The sequence below is a fragment of the Acinonyx jubatus genome, chromosome D1 (genome assembly GCF_027475565.1).
Source record: "Acinonyx jubatus isolate Ajub_Pintada_27869175 chromosome D1, VMU_Ajub_asm_v1.0, whole genome shotgun sequence".
In the NCBI taxonomy this organism is placed as follows: domain Eukaryota; kingdom Metazoa; phylum Chordata; class Mammalia; order Carnivora; family Felidae; genus Acinonyx; species Acinonyx jubatus.
The window spans coordinates 83,135,861-83,152,057 of record NC_069390.1 but is presented as its reverse complement, the minus strand read 5'-3'; the positions used below and the strand labels follow the sequence as shown (position 1 = coordinate 83,152,057).

Genomic DNA, 16,197 nt, shown 5'->3' with positions numbered 1-16,197 from the left:
ACTCAACTAAGTCACTTGGGCCTCTGCAAAGGGCTTTGTTGCCTTTTCCCAAACACTTGAAAAGCATCAACACATAGCAGTTAACTTAACTGAACTATAATAACTGATAGCCATTAAAACGGTTACTCTTCACAGGATTCTTACATTTTCTTAGACAGTAAACCCAGCACAAGAAGGGATCATGTCTGGGTTGGCTCACCATCATTTCTCTTCCCCTAGTGCAAGGCTAGGCACACAACAGACACTCATTACATATCACTCAAATGAACATATTTAACAAGGAACCAAGATATTAACCTAAAAAGGAAAATGGTTATGGTGGGGCTCCAGAAATCCCACTAGAGCAAGAAGGCATTATTTAGACTAGCAGGGTCTTCCCAAGGCTGTGAAATGGTGCCAGAGGCTATAAACTGGGCTTCGACAAAGCCTTAAACCTCCTGGTTCCAAAAACCAGCTACCTACCTCCCTCTGAGGAACTCTGACTCCACCACCCACAGCAAACCCCACTTCGTGCTCAGGGAGCTGCTCCTCCTATGCACCTCTGTTAACCCAAGGCTCTAGGAAGACAACTGAAGGGGCATAGGAGGTGAGAGCTACTAATGCAATGGGGCCCGGCCCTGATGAGGCTCCTCTTTGTGGCAGAGATTTGGGGCAGGAATAGTGGCTTTGCCTAAAGCAGGTCCTCAGAGAGCAGTCTTCTGGGTCATCCCCCACCCGCCCAGCCCCAGGAATGAGGCCCATACACACCGTTGATGGTAAGGTGGACCCAGCTACCATTGTGAAAGGTGTCATATTGTTGGTCCAGCATGAGCACTTTGCACTCGTACCAGCCCTGGTCCTCAGAGCGAACCTGCTCCAGTCGCAGGGATGCTTTATCATGAAGACTTGCCCGGCCTGCAGGAAGAAAGTGGACAAAAGCCCAGGAGGCCATCAGGGTGAGGCTAGCGGTGTGACACCTGCCAAAGGCAGAGGACCCATTGTAACCTTCAAACCATTTCCCATGATAGGACCCCAAAATAACACCTTGCACCAATCCCAGGCAGTAGGCTGAAAGGAAAAGGCACGCAGCCTTGCCATGGAGCCACTCTCCTGGTCTCGGCTGGCCCAGCCCCGCTGCAACTGTAACTCTGGGTTTGGCCCTGGGAAGAACCTCAGTCCCTCAGAATACTCCTATTCTTTTGGCGATCTCTTGGGATAAAGGAAAGGCATGGGGGATGCAGAGCTGAAGAAAGAGAGTGGGAGGGAGCGAGGGAGGGAAGCAAAGGTGCAAATAGAAGAAGGTGAGGTATGGGACTCTAGGGCAGGCCCTAAACCTCAATTCAGGCTGAGTGACATCCTTCTCCTACCTGGGTCCCCACCACCAGCATCTCTCTGCCTGCCTTCCCTATGGTGAAGCAGAGGAAAGGCAGGCCAGGGACCAGGGTGGAGAGGTCCCCTCCAGGTGCTGCTGCCCATGCCTGAGACACTGCACATCTAGCCAGAACCCAGTGTCCCCAAGAGCTAAGACGCCAGAGCCCATAAGCCCAAGAATGAGGACAGGGCTGGCAAGCAGAGCAAAGGCCCCCCAGCTACCCTCCTTAACTCCATCCTCCTCCCCATTAGGAGGCCATCTTTGTCTCACTCATGGTGATGAGATGGTAAGAACTGCGGCAGGAGCAAGCAGAATGGGAGTCTAAAATGAGGATACAAAGCACCCCTCAGGGTCCACCTTCCCCTCACCCACCACCTCAGCCCAGCCCTCAATGCCATGTCACCACCTTCTCAGTTTTCATCCTGTCTCAACACTGGCAATCTGCCTAAAAACCAGAGCATCAAATGGCCAAAAACAGAGTGAGAGAGAGAGATAAATGGAAGCTTTCTGAGAGATGCAAATCAGACCTCAGAAGTCTGACCTCAAAGTCCTGCCAGCTTCCTGTCTTCCATTAAAATTCCAGCACACATATGCACACGCGCGTGCACACACTCCTACACGCATGCATGTCCCATGCTCTCCTCCCTGGCAGGCTGGCAGACAGGCACTGGCAGTGACTCACAGTGAGGCCCCTTCTGGCAGGTGGAACCACAGAGCAAGACACCGAGGGGACCAGTAGGAGAGAGGCTGGAGCAGCAGAGGAGGCAGACAGCAGGTGCAAGCCACAGCCACAGCACTGCCCGGACCAGCCTCAGACATTTACTTCCACTGCTCATGGATGGGATGAGGCCCCAACTTCAGAGCTAGAGGGAGGGAGTGGGCACAGGCAGACAGAACAAAGTCTACAGTGCCACCAGCATACCTGGCCAAGGGCAGCAGGGCTCTGACTCAGCTTCTTTCTGCACAGAGCTCCCCTTCTGCCCAGCTCTCCTCCCCTGCATGGTGGGCTCTCTAGGCTTCCCTGTCCTTACTCCTGCCTCTGCCCCTACACATCCATAGCTGTGCAGTGATGCTTTGTGTCTGCACCACCTCCTCTTCTCTCTCCTCCCCACCACTTAATTAAAACCTACCAAAGTGCAAACGATGGGAGGAAAGAGGCAGAGACTATGGAGAAAAGATAACAGACCAGTCAGAAAGATAAGAAGCAATAGAAAGGCAGGAGGAAGAGTGCCTTGACCATAACCACTGAGAGCAAAACCCAGGAGAGGAAACAAGCAGCCCCGTGCAGCCCAGAACTTACCTGCATACTCAGGGTCCACATGAGGGGGATAGTAGCCAAACTTGATGAAGATAGGGATGGGCACCCCAAACTTGAACCACTCCACGACATAGGGTGGGGGTTGTCCCGTCACTGGGTGAATCACATCGCATCGCAGGACCACGCCCTCACCGGCTCTCGCAGTAACAAACTCAGGCTCCTCTCGAAGGCCGTGGGCAGCTAATGGGTCAGCAAAGTTGGGATGCACAAAGGGAAATGACAAGGAGATCCTGCCCCAGCAGCCCAAGAGGCAGCCCCTTGCCCATGTCTAGGGACCTCTGCATTCCCACTTCCTCCCCAAGGCAAGCGGCCCACCCCAGCCCTCCTCCTGAAAAGTAGTCCAGTCACTTCCCAGAAGGTCCCCAATACATTTTTAACCCCCTTAATCCCCTCTCTGCTCATACCTCCCACAGCTCTGGGGGCCCCAGCTATCCATGAACCTGAGACAGGTAGGAAGGGGAGCAGAAGAGGAGAGAGAAGCAGTTCTTTCCAGTCCTGCATGCCAAACCTTCCCTCCCCAATCCCAAAGAGCAGATCCATGACCATATCCTCCTCCTTTGAACTCCCAACAGTCCTAAGGAGTCTGGCTACTGAGAAAGTAAAGGGGCCTCAGCCTCTCTGTGGAGACCTGCAGCCTGGATTACAGAAGCCTGCTGTAGCAGAGGGTAAACATGGAATCTCTTCCTGTGCAGGATGCTTCCCACCAGAGCCTGGTAGGAGCTGCAGAGCCAGCCTCCTCCTACGCCCCACCCCCAGCTCAGCCTGATGTTCACAGCACAAAACAAGAGTACTCCATACAGGAGCAGGGGAATCCCTAACAAGCTGAGCAGAGGCTGCTCATGGCAACACCAGAGGGAAAACCCCACAGGCCTGACTAGCCTCTCCAGGCTCCTCCCTCCCACGCCCCACCGCACCTGCTACAAAGAGGGGAACAGAAGGGTCCTCCAGCCCTCCAAATTCCAAGCCCAAGACATCACCATTAGGATAGCAGTATGCTGGGGGCAGAGCAGGGATCCTGGGGCCGCTAAGTTCAGCCAGCTAAGGAGAAATCACCCCACCTTTAGTAGATGATAAAACATATGGCTGGATAGGGTGCGCCTATCCTCTTGGCAGCAGGAGGGCAAAGTGGAGAGAGACCCATCCCCACCCACAAGCTGGAGGACACAGAGGACAGGCTAACTCAGGCACTGCTTCTCTCACTGGTCAGCCTGTTCATGAGCCCCTACAGGAGGCATGCCACCCCCACCTCCAGCCTAAAACTGCTCCCTCCCGCATGAAGCCTCCGTGCCCACAAAGTCACCTTGTCGAGCTTGCTTCCCAGTGAAGGGGACAGCCTGGAGAAGCCTCTTCTTCCTGGCTTCCCTCACACTACCCAACACAATTACAGAGGAGACCTCCCTGGCTCTCCCCATCCAAACTCATCTCCCCTCCCAGTCCCTGCTGGGCCGCTCCAGGCAGCACCAAGGACAGCAGCTGCTCTACTAGCAGTGCAAAGCCAAGAGCTGATGGACCCTCCCAACACAGAAAGGATGCCCAAAAGAACAGCGTGTCTGTTTGTCTGTCTGTCTGCCTGTCATGGTGCTTCTGTATCTGACTCTTACTGCATCTCTGACCCCTGTGTGCTACTGCCTGTCTCCTTATCTCATCTCTCTGCTTCATGTCTCTGTGTCTTTGGCTCTTTCTATGTGTCTGTCTCTCTGATTCTGTCTTCTGGTTCTGAGACAGAAGTCTCTCTCCTACTCCTTCTTCATGTGTCTCTGTGCTGTTCCATCTCAAATCTTCAAGTCTCTCTGTCTCTGCCTCTTCCTCTTTAGCTCTCCCTCTATGAGGATGCTTCTACTTGTCTTTCTTGGTTTGTCTGTGTGTGTGTGTGTATTGGGGAAAATATGTGGATTTCTTTTCACCTATGCACTGAGAAGGGATTCTGCCTGCTTTTCTGTGTGGAGGTACCTCTATGTGCTTATGTTTCTGTGTTTGCGTCTTTCTGTGTCTGTCTGCATGTTCGCTGTTCATCTGTGTCTCTCCTTCTCTCCCTCCCCATCCCCCTCTCCCTCTCCTCCCTAAGTTGCGGAAGGAGGAGGAGGCAAGCCCTTCTAGAAGCTGATTGGCTACTGGTGACATCACTGTTTTCTAGAGAAAGAGCTAAGATCACAGAGTATTTTTGGAGCAGAGCGGAGTGTTGCACTCACCTGCCAGAGGCCCCAGCAGGTTTCCCAATACCCCCACCCCCAACCTTGTTTCAGGCTAGGTTTGAATTCCAACCCCTCAGGGAAAGCTCCAAGAAGGCCCAGCTGCAGCAGGCACCTCCCCCACAGCCTCAGAGGCACCTGGATAAGGACAGAGCCTGCCTCCTAGCCTCCAGGAGCACAAAGGCTGATCCTGGACCCAGAAAGAATGGGCAAACAGTAGGCACCATGTGTGAACAGGGGGAGCAATGTGTGTGTGCATATGTGAATGTGTGTATATGAGGCTGCTCTTGGCAAAAGGATGTATGTGTGGATACATGCCTGTGTGTATGTGACTAGCTCTTAGCAAACGGACAAGGATGAGTGGGGGGGGGGGATGCTGCATGTGTGAGTGTGTATACGTTTGTGACTGTGTGTGTATAGCACAGACTTTCCAGGAGGTTAAAGGAGGAAATACAGGAGCCTGGGAGAAGAGGAAGGAGGTATTCCAGGGCCTAGTTACCTGGTGTGCAGGACAGAGGCTGTCCACAGAAGGGGGCCCCTTCCCAGGGCTTTGGCCCCTAGAGCCTAAGGCAAGAGGCAGAGGGGCAAAGAAAATGACCAGCTCTGCTGAGCAGGTGGTTGCCCACTTTTAGCAGTGAAGCTCGGCTCTGTAGCACCATGGCTACTGGGGTTGAGGGCTCTGGAGAGCAATGCCAGGAGGTAGGTTGGCTCCAAAATGGGTTCCCACAGTGCCTCCTGCTCAGTGCTGCCTCATTCACACCTCCCCCAGCACTGGGGCTGGCTCCAGGTTTCCACTTCCACCCCCAGCCAGCCCCTGGGCTCAGGACTGAGCACCCAACCCAAGGCCCACCCCCAAGCCAGTCAGCCCCATCCCTCATCTCTGCACAAGGACCCTTTCAACCAGGGACAAGCAGCTGGAGAGAGGACTCAGTGAGATAAGCATCCCAAATATGATAAGCAAGGCAGAAAGAGATGGAGTTTCCCAAGAAGAAAGCAGAGGCGTGGGAGCTCCTGGCCCAGCCTCTGCACTTGGTTCAACCCATTTGGTTTTCTGAACCCTGAAGTACTTATCACCTTCCTCAACTCAACACACATACACACACACACACACACACACACACACACACACACACACACAACACTCTCACTCCATCACCTACAAGCACTTCTTCCTAAGCCTGATCCTTCCTGAGCCAAAGCATGTCTAATAAGACACTTTCTCTAGAAAAGCTCAAAGCATGAAACAAAAGTAAACAGGGTGGCAGTAAATAGGGAAGGGGTGCTTGATGGAGGAGAAACTCTCACCTAGGACACCAAACCCAAATTGAAGACTTTGAAAGAGACTCAAGAAACCAGAAAGGAGAGAGACACAGAGACAGACACAGTGCAAACCTGACATAGGAAGAGCCCAGCCCACAGCAAGAAAGAGAACTCTGGGGCACAGAGGACCCAAAGACATAGGCCTTCATAGGAGTCCAGAATCAGGAAGACAGAGCAGAGGCTATTTGTTCAAGAAGCAAGTGGGCTTCTCCCCAGCAGATTGACTGGAGCAACTGCCAGTGGGCAGGGGGGCAAGAGGAGGAGAAGGAAAGGATCGAGAGTGACCTGAAGTGAGGAGGGGCTACAAGAGGCAGAGACACCCCCAGGCCCCTTCCCCACCAAAGAAGCCTACAGCAGCCCAAAGAGGTGTGGCAACAACCTCAGAGGGGAAACTGGCATCTGCAGGAGTGAGGGTGGTAGGAGCCCATGAAGTGCCCTGGATTCCACATACCTGTTTTAGAGAAGCAATACCCTAAGCCAAGCAAATCTGCATCTTGGGGCTCTGCCCAGCCCACTTTGGAGTTGTTTTCCCAGGATAGGGTAGAGAAAGCAGGAGAACAAAGGAAGATGAGGTAGCCCCTGCAGTCTGGCTGACCTTTCAGGAAGCCCATAGGGTACAGGTCTCCTGCTCTCTAGGCCAGGTGGTGCCCAGCAGGCAGCCAAGTCCAGGTTGCCATTGGATCCCCTGTGGACATAGAACCATGAGGAGCCAGGCTCTGGCACAGCCCTTGTGCCCCACACTTACAGCCTGGGGCTCTTCCACCAGAGCAGGGCTGGGGGAGGAAGGGTACCTGAGAATGAGAAACACTAAATGCCTAAGAAGTTCTAGGAGCCAGGGCAGGGAGAGCTTCAGCTGTCAAGCAACCAAACTTCCTCTAAATACCTACCACATACCAGGCTCTGTGCCTGGCGTGTAACACAAATTTCACTTAATGCTCACAATGCCCACCTGATAGAAATACTACCAGCTCATTTTCACAAATGAGCAAACTGGGAGGCTACCTGGCTCAGCCAAGTCACTCAGGTACAAGTAGGGAAGTCAAGCTCCAGCTGCTGTGTCTCCTCCTCCTCTTTGCCCACACTCATTGACAATATCCTGACCAACCACAGGCCCAGGCACCACAGCCTCTCCCACATTGCATCCCAGACATCCCAGACACTTTCCTCCCTGAGTCAGAGGGCAGACCTTCTCCACTACACATTCTGCTTAGGTTCCAACAGCCAGACCCATGCAGCCCAAGAATAGAAAAGGATGACAAGGTGGGTCTGTTTCAGAATGCAGCTGGTGCTCTCTGGCTGGCTCTGGGCTCAGCACTACTCAGCATCTCTGGCTACGTCTGGCAGTGGCTACCATAAGGGAAGACCACCGGGTGAGGACCAGCCTCCTTCATTCATGAGTACAAATCCTTACTGAAGCCACTGCTGCTGCCTCCTCCTCCTCTTCCTCCTCCTCCTCCCCTTCTTCCTCCTGCTCCTCCACCCCCTCCTCCCCCCCCCCCCCGCCTCTTTGTCCCCAGCCCCCTCATCCTCTGGGCACCAGACTCCCAAACCACAGGCCTGTTGTCTAATAATACCAGCGACAGCCACCGCCACCTCCATCTGCCAGCCTAAAAATAATCCCTGCTAGTCCAAAAAAGGCACAGCCCCCAATAGTCCCCCAATCGCTCCTCCCCAACAAGCCAGAAGGCTCCAGGAGATTCCAGGAAGCCGGGGACTCAGGCTCCCAAGGAGCCTCCCACAGAGGTACACACCCAGAGGGATGGCATGAGGAAAGCAGAGAACAGAATCCCTATTGCCCAAAGCAAAGAACACTCTACAAATATGAGATAGACAAGAGGCCTGTGTCCAAAACATCTGGTCATGTCCTTGTTCTTTCCAGAAGGCAGGTGGGCTAGAAGTCATCTGGCCATCATTCTGCCTCCATCAAGAGCCCCCACACCCAGCCTAAGCAGGTTCTCAGAAATGTCCCTACCTTCCATGGTCTCCATCAGTGTCCTCCCAGCCCTTCTGGCCCCCACTCCCCATTAAACCTCTCAGGGTGGGAAGTCAGAGGTCAGGTGAGCCCAGACCAGCCCTAGCCAGCAAACCCTCCCATCTTCCAAACAGCAAGGCATGGAGGAGGGAGGGGCAGGAACTGCAGGCCTCCTTCCTCCTGTAGGTGACTCCTTCCTAACCCTCTTGGCTGGGCTCCCCTCGAAGCCCATGAGGCAGTGATGCTATTAGCAACTTTAATTTGCTCTCAGCTAGATTGTATTTCCAAGAGCCTTTTCCCCATGAGCCACTGACAGGAAGCAGTCAGTAATTCAACCTCCACTCTGCTCCTTTAATGGCTCCTCAGCAGAAAGGCAAAGCCACACCCCACCCCTGCCACCTGGGTGGAGGCCTGCACCCTGCACACTCACACGTTGCCATGTGCACACATGTGTTCCAGAGCAAACAGGCAGGCCAGCCCAGCCAGGTGAGGGCATCACGAGCTCTGCCTGCCACTAGGCCACCCTCCTCTCCTCAAGGAAGACAAGATAAGAAAGAAAGGGGGAAATTGAAGCTCCATATTTACTTACAGTAAGGTGTCAGCATTCCCTACTCTGAAGCCAGAAAATAAGGACAATGGCTCACCTTATACAATTTGTGAAGGCAGGCCTGTGTGCAAGCTGTCTGCCACAGACCTTCCTGGTGGGTGCCTGTGACCAGGAGGGAGGTAAGGGGAAATGTGGAGGGGAGGGGGGGCTGGAGATACGACAGGCAGAGGGGACTATCCCAGTTCCTTCTCTTCTCAGAAGGACAGTTAAGCTGGTTGGCACTTCCCTCAAAGCTTTGGCTCACATGGAATTGTTCTCCAAAACCCTTACAGAGGCCCTGTCTCTGCTCACCAGTCTCCTGCTTATTCACGCAAGAGAGAACAAAAAAGCAGGAAGATTCCTAAGAAAAATAGGTCAGCTGCCTCGGGCAGATCGCGCTGGCACCCGTGGGCAGTGCCCCTGAGGGGACCAGGCTACAAGCTGCCTCTGCAGTCCCAGCACCCTCTCCCATCTCCCCAGGGACCCAGCCCCTTCTCTACTCTATCTAGAGTGCACTGGGTTAACAGGCAACTGATACCAGAGCCCACTGTAGCAAGACAGGCCCATTTTTTGTCCCCTAGAGCTCTGTCTGGGTTTGTCCCCCATTTAGGCTTTCTCTCAGGGACATCAGACATCCTTCAATCCAGTCCCTGGGCTAAGCCTCCAACTTTGGAAACTTCTGGGCTGTCTAGACTCAGGTACAGAGCAGGGGGATAAGGAAAATAAGACATCTGCTCTGAGTACAGTCTGGCTGCCAACTATAGCACTTGGAGGGGAGTGACTCCCCACCTCGTGCCTGGAGCTTAACTGTCCCCCTGTCATCCTGCATTCTATACACATGCATGCAAACACTCAAGTGCACACACACACACATAAAAGCACAGGCATGTATACATACACACACATGTAAACATGCACACACATAGAGGCATGTGCACACATCTCCAGACAGCTCACACCAATTACAGCTATTTTCATAATTCAGATCCACTCTTCACACAAGCTGCTTAACCAATGCTAGGGAGCAGACAGAAGAAAACTGCCCCCCTGAAACCCTGGGCCCCAGCCTGAGAAGGTCACAGAATGTGTCTAGGAAGAGAGGAGACTTTCAAGGGGAGGAAAAGTGCGTTAAATCTCAGGCCTAGCCCTGTGTAGAACATATCTCCCGGCCTTCACTTCCCTTCCCCTGCCAGCATACAGGAAGGCTGGGAGAGAGAAGAAAGCAGCCAGCAGGCCTGAGAAAGACAGGGCCAAGGGTGAAGAGAGAGCAGCAGGCCAGGCTCTGAGAGCCGCGCCCTGGCTGGGGTGGGCAGAGGGGAGAGAAAACGCAGGCATCAGAAGAGCAGTGCCAGGAGCCAGGAAAGAGGGAGGAGCAGAGAGATGCTGAGTTTCAGCATCTCCCCAGCTAGGCAGTCTCTGCTCCTTGGGTAACCAGATCCCAGCTTTCTGTCTCAGAGCCACAAACATGAAACCACTGAGCTCTGGGACCTGCCTACTCCAAGTCTGGCACATGTTGGGCCTCAGGTCAAGAGCTGAAAGCTGATTCTTCCCACTGCCCCTTTGCCATGCCCTTTCCAACACATCCCTTCCTCAGCTTCTCCCAGGGTGTGTGCTGCCAGACACACCCCTGTCTCTGGCAAGTGTGCGAGGGATGCACACACACAGGCGCGCGCACACACACACACACACACACACACACACCACTTGGCTACTTGCTGAGCAGAGTCCTTTGCTGATGGACTGCCCATGGGGTCTTGCTAGCAGCCTCCTGGTCTAAATCTCCTCCCTCTCATCTTCATCAGCAAAGGGAAGAAGGGAGAGCTAAGGCCAGGCACTCTACCAGTAGGATCTGAGTCAGAACCCCACTTTATTCGGGGACACTGTAGTCAGGGATCGTCCAACCACAGAATCTGTGGTTGACAGGAGGAGGCAGCCTTGGGAATAAAGGTCCAGACTTCTTCCCCCCTATGGGAGGTCCAGAGTCATCTAGGCATGGCCCAAGGTCCTGCCCCAAGTTTCCTCAGTCCAGGATGTTGAGGCTTCAATCGCCATCTTCCAGATTCCAGATGCCTATCTTCTCCCTACCCTCCCCAACCTCTCCACTGACCTCAATCACCTCCCAGACACACATGATCAAAGTCAGATGGGAAGCCCATCCCTAACTATCCCAACCCGACACTGGCTTAGGGGCCCATTCCCTTTTACCCCTCTGCTAAAGCAGCCCCTACTTCGGGCAAACCCTAAAGGTGGCATCTGAAAGTCCCTCCCTGTCAGAAATCTCCTCAGAAGTCACCTCTGCCAGTCAGACAAGAGCTGAGCTGTCACACAGAGCCAGCTTTTGAACAGTGACTGGTATTTCCCATATAAGCCAAAACCCTGCCACACAGATCCCCTCCCCCTCCCCCCAGAGTCTGTGATGCTAGGACCTGCTTGGCTCCTGGGCTCCCTGCATCCTTCCCACAAGCCTCTCTGGCCACTGACAAACTCTGAGTTTTGCAGATCTTTCAAAGAATTTCCAAGTAGTCCTGAGGTCTGCACACCCTCTGCATACCTCCCTGGGATTCAGAGGAAAAAGGGGTTCTGCCCAGGCAAGGTCAGCCTGTGAAAGGGTACTTGATTCCTACAGAGGCAGTCTTCTGTACTTCCCTCAACACACTTCCATCTCCCAATGCCCTGAATGGTCCAAGGGAAAGAAACTGAGAAGGGGCCTGGAACTCCAGAGATACTGAATGTAATAATAATAATAATATTCACATTTATTGAGCAATTACTATATAACAGGTAGTCATTCATTTCTTTACAGCACTAATGTTCACCAAAAAACCCTGCAAGCTCATACTGTTAATCCAATTTTTCCATTGAGGCAAGTGACATTTAAAAGGTTGAGCAACTTATCCAAGGTCACAAGGCCAGCAAGTGGCAGAGCCAAGATATGAAATCAGATCATGTGACTCTATACCTAGGTCCTCAACTACCATATATATTGGCTTTTTAAGCTAAAAGGACTCCAAGACCAACAGAGGTGGCAGGCTCAAGGGTGCATGTCAAGCCATCCCAGACAGAAGGACCTCTCCACACCCAGAAAGAGGGTATAACCTTCATGCCCAATAACCTTCAATGTTGTTTGGAAGTCCTTCCTTCTGTCTAGCCATTCTGTGTGTTGCTGCCATTTGCCTTTATTCTGTGCTTAAACTTGCACAAAGTCCATTCCCCTCACCCTGACTTCTCCAGTTTAGAAGCTATTTCAGAGCCTCCTTTCAGTGTCTCTTTTTTATTCAAAGATCCCAGCAGCTCCTTTTGGTGCTTTCAGCGACAGTCCCATAGCAGGAACGTACCAAAAAATGGAGGGGAGGAGGACGAGGGCATTGGAAGACTACAAGGAAATAGGGGAAAGGAGGAGGCTGAAGCTAAGAAAAATTTCTCACACACAACTCGACGGATCTCACGCCTACCCCCATTTCATAAGCTTCTGAATTTCCCTGGCCTCAGTTTTCCCACCTGACAAATGGAGGTTTTAAACCATCCAAGGCAACGTACCATTTAACAAAATTACCCTCCCTTCACCTTCCTCTGGTTCGGTTTTCAGACTCACTCCCCTCCTCCAATAGCATGGAAGACATTCCATTCTAGAAACTTTCTCAAATCATTCCTTTCTCCCCCTACACACCCTCAGACAAGAGAGGACCCTGTCTGTAAAAGGCGCCTCCAGCGAACCCCCTCTATCCTAGCGCGGCTGGGAGCGGGTTCTCTCTTTGCCGGTCCTCCCTGCTGACTTCCACCCACCGACGGGTTTTCTCCCCGCTCTCCTCTCCTCCCAGCTTTGTGAACTTGCCCGCAGCTGGGTCGTGTCTGCGTGGTGAAAACGGTGAGCTCAGAGTCCTCGCACCCTCCGGGCTCCGCTCCTACTTCCATACAAGGGCCGAGAGCCTGGGGTGCCACCCAGAGGCTTGTAGGTCGCTTTGCCCGTCTCCAAAGCAAAAGCGCGCGCGCTCACGCACGCATCAACCAAGTCGCTGGCTTCCCTCTTGTCTCTTCCCCAGCTCAGACAGGGAAACCAGAAAAAGAGAAACCTCCCTCCGCTCCGAGATGAGGCAGTGGGGACCCCTACCCCGCCACCCTCACACCCAGCCAGCTCTGCCTCACAGCCGGTGAGGGCGACGTGGAGTCCGCACGCCTGGGGCCCGCTCTTAGGGAACTTTTGCCTGGCCAGGGCCCAGGTGAGGCTAAGACAGGCGCGGGCGCCTGGCAGGGCTAGGCAAAAGCGGATACTCCTCTGAGCCGGCCAAGAGACTCCCTCGTTTAACCTGCTCTTCTCTTTCGGGGCTGCCTGCGCCCCCAGCCCCGCAAGGGGAATCCAGCCCCTAGCTGTCAGGATGTGTGATCAGAAGGGATGCGAGTTGGAGTTGGGGCGCCCGCAGGGTCGAAAAACCAGTCCCTTTAGCTAGCTAGCCGTGGGTGCCGAGAGTCCCAAGGCTGGACTGTGGAGCGGTGGCGCTGCGCGGGGCTCGTGCGTGCTGCAGCCTACCCAAACACCCACAAACTACCCGGCAGCCAGAGTTAGGAAAGCCGCCGACTCCCCAGCGCTAGAGAAGGCGGTTGCTCCGGCAAAGAGCACCTGTCTCGGCACGCCGGTATGAAACCCTGAGGCCGAAGGTGGACAAAGTCGACCCGGATCCCCAAGATCTTTTCCCGAGTGCCAGGCAGCCCTTGGATTCCGGGCCCTTCCCACCCGGCCCCTCCGGCCCGCGGCCCACAGCGCTTCCCCGCAGTGCTCCGGAGCGCTCCTCAACCGAACCAGAGCCTCGCCCGCGGAAAGGCGCAACGCTCAGCGGGGCCGGGGAGCCCGAAACGAAGAAGAAAGGGCTGACGCCGCGGAGGGCCAGAGGAGGGGCGCTGCACTTCAACTCACCTTGAGCCGCAAGACCTCGGGTGCTGATCACACTTGCTATCAAAGTGGCCACATACCAAATCATAGTACTACCGCGCGCCAGCCAAGAGCCTCATCCTATCGCAAAGTGCTCCTGCGCCCGCACACTTCTCGCGCCCGAGCGCCTGCTCACGCCCGCTCGCGCCCACCTACGCCCCACGCCGGTGCTCCTGCAGCCCCGCCGGCCCGCTCTCCATCCCTCCCCGGCTACGCTCGGCTCGGCGCGCAGCCTCCCCGGCCCCCGGCGCAGCGGCACCTGCACTACTAGCCCCGGCAGAGCGCAGCCAGCTCCACGGTGAAGCCTACCAGGGCCGGGCCTCCGGGACCGCCCCCACCGCCCTCCCATTGGACACTGCTCGCAAGCCTGGGGGCCGATTGGCTCGAAAGTCTGTCCGTCGTGGCGCGAAGGAGGCGAGCCCATTTCAAGGTGCGTTGAAGTGTGGCGAGCACAGAGCCGCAGAATCATGCGCATTGCCAGGGAGAAGGCGTTGTAGTGTCTCTGCTCTGTTCTGTTCTCTGCTCACACTGCATGGCAAGTTCCTGGTGAAGGGAATGGTAGCTTCTTGGGCTTGCTAACGGGACCCTGGGAATCTCAATTACCCCAGAAATGTCAGAAGGGACGTCGCCCCCGCCCACCCAGGGAACCCAACATCCGGTTTCCAACCAGCAAAAAGCAGTTCCCTAGAGGACCAAGCTGATTCAATGATGGGGAAACCCAGGAACGGGCAGGGCAGCCTGGGAAAGCTAGGGAACGTCCTTCACTGGAGATCTTTTCAAAGAGGTCACACAATATCCCCCGCCCCGCGCCACTCCTTTCCACACACGGACATTCTTCCCTCAGCAACGCACCCCCTTCCACCCAAACATGATATTGTTAAGTTAAGCTCCATCCGGCCTGAAGGCAGGGGGATGACTAAAATGACCTCCAAAAGTCACTCCAATTTAGAATGAGTCATTGGCTCAGCTGAAGGAGTGTCAGAGAATCTTCTCCCCCCCCCCCCCCCCGACACACACACACGTACACACACTACCACCCCCAGTGCAGGTCATTGTTGCTCATCATTAGTAAAGCTCTACTTTGAGCAATAAAAGTGTTTTTTTTTTTCCTTGTCTTAAAAAAGGCTGCCTCTTCATGCATAAAATTCCTCCCCTCCTCACCTATCTGAGAATTTAGTCCCATCTCAGCATCATGAAGCCAGGATGGATTTGTAGAGCAGTTTAGGGGTTTGGGATGGAGGGACCCAGGGAAAGGGGCTGATGGACTTCTTACTCCTACAGAGGAAGACAGATGAGGCAATTGCAAGGTCTCCATATTTCTCAGTCTCTCTACTCTAACCTCTCATCCCCTCCCCCAACACAGTTGTATCTGCAGAAGAAATAAATGAGTGTCATGGAAACATCTACTATAAACAATCACCTCACACCAGTGTTCTGAGGCTGCAGTGAAGATGTTTGTTCTTTCAAGGAGTGAAAGCAATGTGAGAGTGGCACAGTTCCCTAGGATGGGCTGTGGGCCAAGGAAGGAAGACATAGGGGCAGCAAAGGGGAGTTAAGGAATTTCACCCTCTCAAAGCATTCATTGGACACAAAGCACTGGCTTTGAGACATGAAGCTCCTAAAAGGACATGAAGCTCATAAAAGAGCAAGAAGGATACTTGCTTCTGGGAAAACACATCCACACAACATGCATCAAAACTGGCCTTGAGTGCTAGAGGAACAGCTTTCTCTGAAACCTGAGCCCTTTTAGCTCACAGTCAGCCAGGAGGTGGAAAATTGGGATCCCCCCTCCCCACCGCAGAGTACCAAACCCATGGTAAAGGTTTAGCATCTGGATATAATCTGGAGAACCAGAACATCCTACCACTACCCACCCACTCCGGTCATGTAAACACACTCAAGGTGCATAACACTGAGGCCATCTCTCCTTGGGCGTTTGCTTTAGTTTCTCTTTCTCTGCCTAGATGCCTTTCTTGGGAATATGAAGTGAATTGGAAGCTCTGAGCCCCCATTGATGGGCTAATTCCAGCCAGTATGACAAAGAATAACAACTTCACTCTCAGCATACACACACACACACACACACACACACACACACACACACACACACTTTCCCAGGGTTCTCGGGCTGTAAAGCCTTACTGGGATCCATTTGCAGAAATAGTGATAAGAGAATTCTTCCCTTTCCAAAACCTCCAAGCAGCTAACTGGTGTAGAGAGAAATGCTGAATTCCCAAGGGCAAGCCCCAGTTCCATAAGGAAGGAAGAGGGGTGAAAAGCATCTGTGCTCAGGTAAACATTCTTCCAGTGGGCATGCAGGGTAAGGAAAAAGATGGAGCCACTCTCATCATCCATCTTGATTGTATCTGCTTGGCAATCTTCTTTGTACTACTCACTGTAGTGGTTTCTGCTAGGGAATTAAAACTGTCAGGTTGGCAGGAGGGGAAAAAAAACCATAAAGAGCTTGATAGCATGAGTTGGGTTTGGAATGTGTACAAAAGAACTATCTAAAAAAGAGGCTAAATTTCTTCTGAATA

General features: G+C 53.6%; 1 protein-coding gene across 3 annotated transcripts in view; it reads right to left on the bottom strand.

Moving 5' to 3' along the window:
- IGSF9B (immunoglobulin superfamily member 9B) overlaps positions 1-13,945 on the bottom strand; it is a 50,708-nt gene extending 36,763 nt beyond the window's left edge. For 2 of the 3 annotated variants that reach the window (XR_008290552.1, XM_027036951.2), the window contains exons 1-3: positions 13,646-13,945; positions 2,652-2,849; positions 748-894 (exon numbers count right to left, since the gene is read on the bottom strand). Coding sequence is in view for 2 of the 3 variants with exons in the window: in XM_027036951.2 (XP_026892752.1) it covers positions 748-894; positions 2,652-2,849; positions 13,646-13,709 (409 nt within the window). In the remaining variant the exon portion in view is untranslated. The remainder of the gene's footprint in view (positions 1-747; positions 895-2,651; positions 2,850-13,645) is intronic. The other variant, XM_027036952.2, reaches the window with a different exon arrangement.
- Between the last annotated feature and the right edge of the window lie 2,252 nt (positions 13,946-16,197).